Source organism: Podarcis melisellensis, assembly GCF_964234715.1.
Source record: "Podarcis melisellensis genome assembly, chromosome: 16".
Taxonomy (NCBI): domain Eukaryota; kingdom Metazoa; phylum Chordata; class Lepidosauria; order Squamata; family Lacertidae; genus Podarcis; species Podarcis melisellensis.
In genome coordinates this window covers 19058149-19070597 of record NC_138533.1, presented here as the reverse complement: position 1 = coordinate 19070597, position 12449 = coordinate 19058149, and the positions used below count along the sequence as shown (strand labels likewise).

The 12449-nt window shown below is 46.3% G+C and overlaps 1 protein-coding gene across 2 annotated transcripts in view; it reads left to right on the top strand.

The window, feature by feature from the left end:
- SPTBN2 (spectrin beta, non-erythrocytic 2) overlaps window positions 1–12449 on the top strand; it is a 98580-nt gene that overhangs the window by 50671 nt on the left and 35460 nt on the right. Inside the window, exons 1-2 of one of the 2 annotated variants that reach the window (XM_081892186.1) lie at window positions 351–530; window positions 8070–8221. In XM_081892186.1, coding sequence (XP_081748312.1) covers window positions 398–530; window positions 8070–8221 — 285 coding nt within the window. In that variant the 5' untranslated portion in view covers window positions 351–397. Of the gene's footprint in view, window positions 1–350; window positions 531–8069; window positions 8222–12449 lie in introns of those variants that run through there. The other variant, XM_081892185.1, reaches the window with a different exon arrangement.

Below are 12449 nucleotides of genomic sequence, written 5' to 3'. Positions count from 1 at the left end.
AGAGCCCTGAGCCCTATTCAATAAGAGCTTTGGCTAACCCCCAATGCTGAGATTTGCTAGTTTTTCAGACTATCGAATTGTGTGTGTGTGGGCAGACTGCCCAACCCATTCCCCTCCCCTTTCCATGTCTGCCTGGGCTCAGTGAGTGTACTCTACACACACACACACACACACACCATTCAGAGCAACCCAACCTGTTTTTATGTAAATTTCCCAGGGTTGCCGCCCTCGCCTGGAAGGGGGCAGCAAAACTCTCTTGAAACGCTCAACTCACACCAAGGTGCTGGAGCTTCCCTTCCTGCTACCTGGGCCCAACTGCGGTTGGTTTTTTTCCGGGGTGGGTGGGTGGGCAGGGGGCTGCTGTGGTGGTCCAAGTGGAGGTACCCCAGCCGCAAGGATGTATGAACCTGATCCAGAACTGCTGGAGGTGATCCAGGGTCCTTCTCCCCCTCCTGAGCTCTCCCCGGCCGCATTTATCAACGCAGTCCAGTATGCCAACGTGTTGGAGGGCAGGTTCAAGCAACTTCAAGGTAGGCACTCTGGAGAATTGCGGGGAGGGGGGTGATCAGTAGAGATTTGGGGGGGCAAGCTCTCAGCCAGGAGTCTTCCCCCCACCACCCCAACCTGCAAGATCTCTCTGGCCTGACTTAAGCGGTGGCGGCAGGGACCCTAATCCGCACAGTGATGCCAGGAATTAGCTGAACGCACGCTGGATTTGCATGGGGCAAACACAGCGACGTGGTTGAGATTCTTTGGGGCTGTGCCCAGCTGCCCCCTGCCAAAGCTACCCTTCTTCCCCATTTTCCTGGAGGGCAGGAGACCTTGTCAAGAGAGAGAGGAGCCTTGACAGGCACTGACAGATACAGCCTCTGTGACTCCAAAGACTTCTCTGTTTTACACCCTGCCCCTCTTTGGTGGGAAGTACTGTTCTAGGAATGCTCACCTTGACCCCAACTCTCCCTCCCCCTCAACACAGACAGTCACAATTTCTTTCATTTACTGTACTTATTTTTAAAAGCTTTGCACCCTGCTTTCAGTCAAAGGTACCAAGTCAGCTACCCATAATAAAAAAAACAGAATAATTCAAAAACTTACGTTGCATTAAATTGTAATTTTAAAAAATCTCCTAAAAATGAAACTGCAGTAAAAACAGCAATAAATCCTCCTTGGGGGAGCCATAAAATGACCTCCTTTCGACACCAAAAAAGCAAGCAAAGTAAGTGCCAGCTGTGTGTCTCCGGGGAGAGTAGTCCACATAACTGAAAAAGTTATAGCCCACCGAATAGGGCTGTTGTCCCACATTGTGCAGTCGTCCCATCCCCCTGTCACCCTCAGCCTATTTACCTTGCCAAGGTTTCACCCCCAAATTTCTGGGGCAGCATCCACTACCACCGTATGATCTGGGCCCAAACTCTTTTTTTGGTGTTGGATTCCCCTGAAATGTCATCCACCCTCCTTCATTCTATGTGAGCAAAACAGGTCAGTGTTATTTTCACTCACTGCTTTGTTATCGCAGAGTACAAAGATGTGCTCTTGTGAACTTTGTCGCAAAATTAGACAAACTTAAGGGTCCTTTTTGCAGCAGCGGTTACTGACAGTAATACCACGTTACCAGCTATATACTGTGCTAATTCAACACCTGCGGTAGGAAAGAAAACCGGAGTTCTGATTAAGCCCAGATTGAATAGAATCAGATTTGCTGATCAATTCTCATTCAGCACTTTCCCCTCGCAGCCTCCCTTTGGAAGTCTTTTATGCTGAAGCCTGGTGGCTGACTGAGGTCATCAGCAGAGTATCCTGGGAGAGGGAAGTTGTCTCCCACTGGTTTCTGAATGTTGCCGTTTTCAGTGTCTAATATGGGCCCATATTGAAGTGGTGGCTTATATCATGCTGGAGGATGACCTGGTGTACAAGTCGCTGACGGTATATGGCTAGTTTTATTAGAGCCTGCAATAGTGTTGCCTGATTGGAAATGGGGGACAGAACTGGTGTCAAGGATTGCTGTAGCATCTAGTGACTGAATTGCTGGTGGAAAGATGTTTTAGATTAAGGGGATGCCGAAGGTCTCTGGTTCAGTCCCCAGCATCTTCAAGTAGGGCTGGGAGAGGCTCCCTGCCTGCGATCCTGGGGAGTTGCTGTCAAATACAAAACTAGATGAACTACTGGTCTGACTCATTAAAAGGCAGCTTCTAATGTTCCTGTTTAAATTGGCCATTTTCCTGAACTTTGACGACTGGAGTCTTGCATTTGTTTCGTTTTGGGGAAAGGTCATAGCTTTGCCTGCTCAATGTTCCAGGTGCAGTCCCCAGCATCTGCAGGTTAGGCTGAGGGAGATCACAGCCTGGAATTTATTTATTTGTTGCACTTATATCCCTCCTTTTTGTCCAAGGAGCTCAAGGTGGCATGTGTGATTTTCTCCCCTCCTCAGTCAATCTCCACAACAATCCTGTGCAGTAGGCTGGGAGCAAGTGACTGGCCCAAGGTCAGCCAGTGAGCTTCCTGGCCGAGTGGGAATGTGACCCTGGTCTCCCAGTGCTCTAACCCACACATCTCACTGGCTCTCATTCTTGACTGCTACTCCTAGTCAGTGTAGAAATCACAGAGCCAGATGGACCAGTGATCTGACTTCTGTAAGGAATGTTCCTACGTCCGCTCCCCACCTTTTTTCACTGGGGAGAGACAAGGATCATTGTCCAGGATGCTTAGATCACAAAATATACTTCTGTCTTAACAGCTGGAGGGGGTCCTTTATCAGTCTCTAGGGTGAGGGGGGTGATTGGGGGAGTGTGCAGCAGCTTGCAGACAGCTGAGGCTTATTGAAATGCTGTTCGGCTCAGGGTTAGCAAACAAGCCCTGCTCTGACACGTCCCGGTGACTCAGGCAGAAGGGCAGGCTGAGCCCTCCGTTGCCTCTGCATGCACCGTGCATGCATGCATAATGTCTGTTGGGTCGAAGCACAGGAGCAGCACCTGCCTGGGCTGCAGGGCAAATGCCAGCTGCAGAGAAGATCGTTAAAAACAACAACCCAACAGCACATGCCCACAACAGCAACAAACCCCAAATGCAGGACGACTGTGCAGGCCATGGGACTACAGCTCCCATCATCCTGTGCTGAATGGGATTGATAGGACTTTTTGGCCAAGGCGCATCTTGGCCAAAAGTGCACCTGGTTGGCAAAGGCTGGTGTGGCCCTAATCTGAGCCAGGACTCAGGGTACTTCCTTCTGCAGTGGCCAGGAGGTTTTGGCCCTTGAGGATGTGAGAGAAGAGCGCTGGAGAGAATGTACCAGTGGCAGTGTGGTATAGTGGTTAGAGTGTAGGACTGAGACCCTCAGCCATGAAGCTCACTATCACTCAGTCTAACCTACCTCACAGAGTTGTTGTGAGTATACAGTGGGGAGATGGAGAGCCGTGTGTGCCACCCTGAGCTCTTTGGAGCAAAGGAGAGATGTAAATGTAATAAATAAATTACCCTCTAAAATAAAGGATAGGCCAAGGAGGGGTGGAGTGACTGAGGCCTGCCAGTGTCCTTTCCTTTCGGCTTCGCTTTTCTTACCCTGGAGCCAAACACTTGCTGGGGTTGCTTTGCATTGCATGCAAACAAGGTGGACGGGCAAGAGGAGCTGGAAGCAGCACTGCTGGCGTCTCTATGTCCAAGGCGTACGGTCCAGAAAGGTGATGTGCAGGCAGAAGCAAAAGCTCTTTCTCCTTTTTATAGGGTTAAAAATGCACCTCCTTTTCTAGTTGCTACAGCCCTCTTGCACTTGAACTTTACAGGTCTGCATCAGCTGCTACTTCAAGGGGCTCACATTAGTGTTTAAAGCCCCAAATGACTTAGGCCCCAAATACCTGAAAGAGCACCTCTCCTTACACACCCTCCCAGGTGTCAAGATCAACAGAAGGGGCCCTCTTGGTAGTTCCTTTTCCCACATAAGTTTAGGGTAGGCATCCCCAAACTCGACCCCCCCAGCTGTTTTGGGACTACAACTCCCATCATCCCTAGCTAACGGGATCAGTAGTCAAGGATGATGGGAACTGTAGTCCCAAAACAGCTGGAGGGCTGAATTTGGGGGTGCCTGGATTAGGGCATGGCCCGGGACAGGGCCTTCTCTGTGGTAGCCCCTAAGCTGTGGAACTCTCTCCCTGCAGAGGTATCTCTGGCTTATCCCCTATGCAGCTTTCAAGAAATGCAGAAGACATCTCTTTACCCTGCCATTTGACACCCAAGATGTGTGTTTTTCAGAGGCCCTTCCTCTTCCATTCACGTGAATGCTATTTGCTTTAACTGTTTTTATTCTTAAACTTTAAATCACTGTAACCTGCCATGGGACCTTCTGACAAAACACTGGTAGTACATTTAGTTGGTATTATTATTGTGAAAAATGAGAATACTATAGAGGACCCAGGTGTCCGGGCTACCACTTAATTTCTCTTCCTAACTATCTCTCTCCTGTGTACTAGTATAATTGCTTGTGAACTTCTACAAATATTTTGTGTGTGTGTGTGTGCGCGCGCACACACACACACACACACACACTGGGTGGAGTAGAAACAGGCAGGAGCTGCTTGTGTTTTTTGGTAGCAGGGCAAACATGATGGGAGGTTTAGCCCAAAATATCTGTAGGGCTTCAGCAAAGTAAATTGATATTATTGAGGGTTGGGGAGAGAAGAGGCTGAGAAAGAGTACATTACCTAAGGTTCCCTTCTTAGCTTAAGGCAAGGAGCAAGATTTGAACCAGTTCTGAACAGCAAAACAAAGTAGAACAGCAGAACGAGGCCTAGCTTGCTCAAAAGAAGTAGGGGGTTGGGGAGGGGGATTGTCTGGTGTATAAAGACTTGAAGAATATATCCTTTAGTGGCTCCTAAAAGTTAGCACCAAAGCCCTTCCAGATAAGTTAGTTAACGATTACTGGGAATGCTAAGATTGCAGGCCAAGAGATGTTAGCAACGTGGGCTGCCAACCAATTAACTTGTTTTTCTAGTTGATCTGATAATCAATGAATTGCTTAAAAGGCAGATAAAGTAAACCTGTGTATTACAAAATCATCAACAGATTCCTTATGGAGATATTGAAGGAACTGTGCAAGAAGTTACTTGGTTTATCAAACTAAATGGCCACACTATGAATATGTTCACATTACTGCCATAGAGCATAGTGAAGAAGTTGTGTGTGAGAGACACATTCCCCCCCCCCCCCACATTTCATAGTTCTTCCTTCCCCAGCTGTTCACATCAGCTCAGACTGGCCTCAATTCCTTTTCTGTTTGTGTACACATCAGGGAGTGAGGATTTATTTACCTTATGCAAAGGTGTTCACACCTTGGCTAGAGACAGAACAGTTTACAGACTGTGTGTGAAGCAGGTTTTAGAAACATCTCCTCAAACAGTAGTATCTTATAGTACTGTACAAGATACATATGCATTTTGGATAACATCATGTGAACCCAGATTAAAAACCCAGCACTGGAAATGCTGCGAGTTCACAATCAACAGAAATGTGTACATGGCCTCTGCTAGAAGGAAATACCACAATTAACCCCCCCTTTTTTTCTTTGGCTTGTGATGTACCAGAACCAAAATAGCTTCAAAAAGTGTACCCTTCTCCAGACACACAGATTAAAATTCATGTAGCAATTAAACTGCCCCCTCCATTAATCAAGAAAAGCTTTTATAGCTAACCTGCTGGTTTAACCAATGGAAAAGCCTGCGGTTGTACTTTGTTTTTCATAGTGCAATGTTATAAATGCCTACTCAGATGTAAGCTCTATTTCCAGCACAACTTGCATCCAGATAATGTGCATAGAATTGCAGTTCAAAACCTTTTCTTAAATTATCATTGTGTGCATGTTTGTGTGTCATTCCTTTTCTTTAAAAAATATGTCCTCAATGCCATGTTTCTCCCCCCAAAAAGTGATTATTTTTAATTCAGAGAATGAAATTAAGCTTTTAAATCCATTTAGGAACTGGTTCTTACGAGTTGTGCGTTATTGATAGCTTGGCTCTTGTATTTTTTTATCACCTGCTTTCTACAATGTTGGGGCTTTCCTCCAGAGCAGGGATGGGTAACCTCACACCCTCCAGGATGTTGCTGGACTACAGCTCCCATCATCCCTGTCTGTTGACCATGCTGGATGAGGCTGATGGGAATTATAACCCAACAACGTCGAGAAGGTACCAGGTTCTCCATCCCTGCTCTGGAAAAGGCAGCTTCTCTCAGGCCACCCCCATCCCCCCCACCCCCATTTTCTTTCTACAGAAAACTTTCCATAATGTAGGTTCATTCTGTGCTATCGTGCAGATACAGGGCATTTTTAAAATATACACAGCGATGGTCACATGTGGTTGGTTCAGCAGAATAAATCCTTGCAGGACTTTTATCTCTTGTTCTGGGTCACACTAAGTCCTTGTTCAGATAGTCTGCAAACAGTATGGAAATTACCAGTGCCAGCTCCAGGTTTATTGGGGGGTGGGGTGGCTTGAAGGGCTCCTTTAGTGGGCCCTCTCCTCCTTGCCGCCACCACTGCTTTCCATTTCTATGCTCCCCCTCCTGGGCCCAATCCTTAGCCACAGGTTGAATGTAAAGCAGATATTCTGTCACTGCTGTAAGTATCCAAATACAGGGACCAAGTGAGTGGACTCAAGTGTGTTGTTCTTTCTGAAATGCCCATATCCCCAGGGATGTCAAGAAGTGGGAGGGAAGGGAAGGGAACATTTGATTGCCCCCTGCCTACTTTTATTTAAATGTGAACCACACTGCGTGGCCTGGGAGCTTGCTCTAGAGAAACTGCTATGACACCAGGAGCAGTTCAGTGCAAACAGAGCCCAAGGGAGGTCAACTGTGAGCAGGGAATCTCCTTTTTAAAAATGGAGGACACAGCTTGATGTGCATGCTACTAGGATTTGACCATCACAGGGTGCCTATACACAAACAGAAATAAATACAAGTTGATGGATTGATCTTCTTCCTTGCATAGTGCAAAATGATGTCAAAAGCTTCAATCAGGTAAACTTAACCCAAGGGTAGGGAACCTGCAGTCCTCCAAATGTTGCTGTACTATCGCTCCTATTACCCTGCGTTGGTGGGGGCTGATTGGAGTTGTAGTTCAACATCTGGAGGGCTACAGGTTCCCCATTGCTGTCATACTTTTATTCTTTTATTCTTGCAGGCCTACCTAGACATACAGTTTCATTATCTATATTTGTTCTTAAAAGCTTTACTGATTTTATCCGTGTTTTTATTGATACTCATTTCATGTATAATTGTTTTTTTAAAACTGTTTTGCACATTTCAGCTTTGTTTTGATCAATAGTTACGTGCACCACTTACAGAGCTTGGGGATTAAGGGATTTATTGGTCTTTCTGATTACACATTATCTGAGTCTAAGCTGCATTGAACTCCATGGTTTACTTCATCTGAAGGGCCACAAGGTCTGCATCCCTGATATTAGCCAACAGAGCACATAGGAAACTGCCACTTGCCAGAGCTGACTTTTTTTTACCAGTATTGTCTACTCTGACTGGCAGTATCTGTCCAAGGTCTCAGGCTGAGAAAGGTATTTCACCTCCAACCCAACTGTTTTAATTGGAGGTGTCGGGGATTGAAACGGGGACCTTCAGCATGTAAAGGCTACAGTCCCCTCCTGCAAATAGAATTAGGTACATCTGTGGGGAGTTTCAGCCCAACATTGTCATTTAAAATAGCAACATGCATTCCACTGATCCTCCACCATGTATCCCGGGTTGTTGGGTCTTCCATTCAAGATGCTCTCTTGGTTCTATTTTTCCATATTCTGCTGCTGTGAGTTTCCTCTTGGGCCGATGGAATGTTTTGCAGACGTTCTGTGACATCAGAAGCAGCTCAGCCAATGGCTGCTGGGGGCTTGCAGGCAAAAGGCAGATTTTGAGAGGGCCACAGAAGTTATGAGCTTCCTTACTGGGAAGGGGTTTGTATTGTAGAGAAGGAAGACTCTGGAAGCAGCCTGTTGTGAGGAGCCCTGAGGCAGCTGGTTCTCATGAAGGCTGCAGTGAAGTCTCTCCTACTCTGAGCATCTTTGTCTTTATCTTTGCAGATGAGCGAGAGGCCGTGCAGAAGAAAACCTTCACCAAATGGGTCAACTCTCACCTGGCTCGGGTCACGTGCCGGATCAGTGATTTGTACAGCGACTTGAGAGATGGGCGGATGTTGCTGCGCCTGCTGGAGGTGCTCTCAGGGGAGCAATTGGTGAGTGGTCAGAGCAGTAGCATCATGGGGCTGGGGGCCAGCTTCCTAGAACTGGAGCAACACAGTGCACCAAAACCTCAAATTTGTAGTAAGAAAAATTAAGTGTCAATGTATTCATTTAAAAAAAATTATTTGGCAGGGTTCTTTTTAAAGATGGTGCCTCTCAAGGGCTTATTGATATATTTTCAAAGAACAAAAATTAAGCAGTAGTACAAAGCAGTAACATGCCAAATCCAATACTTTACATTTGTCCCTCCCCTTCGTTTCCTAAACTTTCTATCCACTCATCTATTTGCTGGCTTCCTCCTAGGAAAGATGATAGGCAATAAATTCAGTATTGGTTAAAAAATAAAATTAGGGTTGGTTTTTTATTTTATTTTAAGGAAAGGCTTCTTCATGAAACATTCATGAAATTTAATGACTTAACCAGGAGAATATCAACACTTTTGCAAGCACATTTTACGCTAGAACAATAGGCTTGAAAATGTGTCATCTCCCCAGGGGATTGCCTGTCCTTCACTGACAGTGATTTTTTGTGTGAGTTGGCAGTAAGAATGCAAAGTGTTGATGCTCCTCATTCTCACAGCAGCCATTTTGCTGGTATTATCATGTTGTTTGGATGCCTGATTTTCATCTTCCAAAGCAACAACTCTATTCCAAACTTAAAAATGGAAAGTAATGCTTGGTGGTCAACAAAAGAGGTTTAAAGACTCCCTCAAGGCAAATCTGAAAAGAAAATGTAGTATAAACACTGACAATTGGGAAACACAGGCCTGCGAGCGCTCCAGTTGGAGAATAGCCTTTACCAAAGGTTCCATGGGCTTTGAAGACGCTCAAGACGAAAGGGAGAAACATGCTAAGAAGGCACGTTTGGCAAACTCTCACCATGAGCAAATCCTGTCCGGAAACTTATGTCCCCACTGTGGAAGGATGGGAGGGGATGGAAAAGGGTTTTTCTTAACAACTCTCAGCACCCTTAACAAACTAACTCCCAGAAGCCATGGCTGTTTAAAGTGGTATCACAATGCTTTAAAGGTATAGTGTGAATGGGGCCTAACTATCTTATCTTGCAAGAAGGCTAGTGTGGTCTGTACTTTTCCTAAAATACACCTCACTTGCTACTGATGCTGTCTGACATCTTATGGGCACCCAGCCTAATGAAATGTTGATATAAATTAGTTATTCATCAACACAATATGAAAAATTATTGTCACCATTATTATTCCTACCAGTATGAGAACGTCTGTTTTTGAGTCTGTTTTCCCCATTATTTTTTTAATTGTGTAAAACTTGACATGGGGTCATCATTTTGTACTTAGAGGCTCCTCCTATTCTGAGGCCTCAACTATAATTTTGTGTTTGTGTGTACAAATCTAGCTGAGAGAAGATTTATGCTTTAATAGAAATGAATATAGCAGCCTCCAGCTGTGCTGGTATGCATCAAACAAACTGGATAAATAATTTTGCAGAATGCCTTGGCGTTTCCTCAAATACAGTTAATTATTGGAAAACTCAGTTCAGGTGTATTATACAGATTCATAGCCCGCAAAAACTTTCATTTCCTAAATGCCGACTCATGGAAATGCTTTGCTCAAGACACCCATTACTGACGAAGACCTTAAACCATGTGTCTACAATGCACACACACAAAGTGGTGAACTACAATGACATCACCCAGTGGTTGTGACTGTGCATGCCCACAGGTGTGGCAAATTATTTGTGCTGCACCGTCCTCAGAGAAATGTATTATTTTGTTGAATTAATAGGGGACCCTTTGAATGGCTTGCTGTATGGGAACAAATCTCGCCAGACTGTTGGGATAAAGCCTAGTGATGACTGGTTCCCATGCCTCTGCCACGTCTCCTTAAACCTCTCCAGGCTAGGCCAACCCCAGCCCCCACCCACCCCTGAATAGAGAGCCAAGCACCTGTTCCCAGAATTCCATGCTTCGCCTCCCTCGCAGCCAAAAGGAAAACGGCTCATTCACAGCCTAAGTGAGGCAGTTTTTCCGGTTTCCAAGCAGCCTGGCAGCTAGACTGTCTCTGCTTGGCAGCTTGGCAGGTGCTTCTGTTATGGCTGCTGAATTCCCTGGGTAGTATTAGCAGAGAGACACTGAAGCATGCTAGAAGATGCTGGAGATCTGAGGGATTATGGGAACTGAGCAGGTTTACCAAGGTTTTGAAGGGCCACAGCTCAGTGGTAGAGCACCTGCTTTCTAAGCAAATAGGCCCTGGTTCAGTTCCCTGAATCTCCAGGTATGGCTAGAAAGGACTTGGGGAGTCTGCTGCCAGCACTAGACCCTCCAAGGAGCTCACGGTGGTGTACATGGTTCTCTTCTTCCCCATTTTATCCTCACAACAACCCTGTGAGCTGGGTTAGGCTAAGAGACTGTGACTGGCCCAAGGTCAACCAGTGAGCTTCATGGCTGAGTAGGGATTTGAACCTTGCTCTCTCCCAGGTCCTAGTCCGGCGCTCTAACCACTACACCACTCTGAAAGGATAGTGGTGGCACTGAGTATAGTGGAAGTGAAATGCTTAGTTTGCTGCAGCGGGTGAGAGGACGGTGACCTAACGATACCTGAGAGGCTACAGGAGAGATGAGAAGGTGTTGGGACTCCCAATTCCCATCAGCCCCAGCTGTCAGCACTTTGGCCAGTGGTCAGGGAGTTGTAGTCCAGTAAGTAACCTCCGTAGGGCCCAGTGGGTTCCCCATCCCTTGGCACCAATCGTGTTTGGAAAGATTTCAACATCAGTAGAAGACCAATGAATGCATTTTAGTCCATGAAAGGCATAATCCTGATCTAATCAGAAAGAAATCAGCAGTGCATTGCATCCACAAATGACCCTTGGGGAAGGGAGAAATAGAAGGGGCGCGAGATGAAAAGCAGAGTTCTTAAATGGCATCAGTGGGTGACTTAAGAGCCTCCCTTTCATGTCCCAACCTCCGCTCCTCTTCCCATCCTCAAGGCCTGCGCTGTCATTTTCTCCCCTCAAACTCCACCCGCCCAAGCAGCAGCCTGTTTAAGGGCAGGAGGTTTGCTTTGCAAAAGGAGAGGACATTCTTCTCATAGGCAGGGCACTTTCTCTGCCCCTCCTTCAGGGGTTTTGAACCTCAGCGACTCCTCGGGCAACTCTTGTCTGGGAATGTCGTGTAGGAAGGCAGCTCCGGTGCCAGTCCAACCGGCTCCCTGGCAGGTGCAACCCTGGTGTCTTCGCGCCAGGTATACTCAGAAGCAGGCGGCAGAGCATGCTGGGAGGGGTGGTGGTGGAAGCACCTGACTGGGTTGCAAGGAACAATTAGGACTTTCCAAGAGGAGGCGGTGGTGGTGGGTTGGTACATGCCAGCAGCATCCTGGTTAAGGGAGGTGCACCTTCTCTTGCACACACAGTCGCTAGCTAACTATTTTAAAGTATCCTTTTTGCCCCATCTTCCATTACAGGATTGCAAAATATGTGGTAAAGAGTAAAGTAGAATGAAAACAATCAAATAGATAACAGTGGCAGATCAAATAATAAGTGAGCTACTAAAAGTTGGTTGGTTTTTTCTTCTTTTTTAATGAAGCAGTAAGTTAAAAAAACAAACAAACTGGCATCTAAAACATCTCACATTTGGTGCCTAATGAATCATAGAACTGTAGAGCTGGAAGGGACCCAGCGGATCATCTAGTCCAGGGGTCAGCAACCTTTTTCAGCCATTGGCCAATCCACCGTCCCTCAGACCTTGTGGTGGGCCGGACTATATATATATTTTTTTTGGGGGGGGGAATGAACAAATTCCTATGCCCCACAAATAACTCAGAGATGCATTTTAAATAAAAGGACACATTCTACTCATGTAAAAACACCAGGCAGGCCCCACAAATAACCCAGAGATGCATTTTAAATAAAAGGACACATTCTACTCATGTAAAAACATACTGATTCCCGGACTGTCCACGGGCCGGATTTAGAAGGCTACTGGGCCGGATCCAGCCCCCAGGCCTTAGCTTGCCTACCCCTGATCTAGTCCAACCCTCTCAATGCAGGAATACGAAGCTGTCCTATACAGGGATTGAACCTGTAACCTTGACACGAGTTATCCCAGCTGGCATGAGCTAATGAACATGAAAGAAAGACATGTCTCTATGACTGACTGGGTGGCCCTGGCCTTATTTATTTTATCCGCTGCATTTATATTCCGCCTTCTGCTCCAGGGAGCTCAAGGCAATGTGTGTGGCTCTCCTCATTT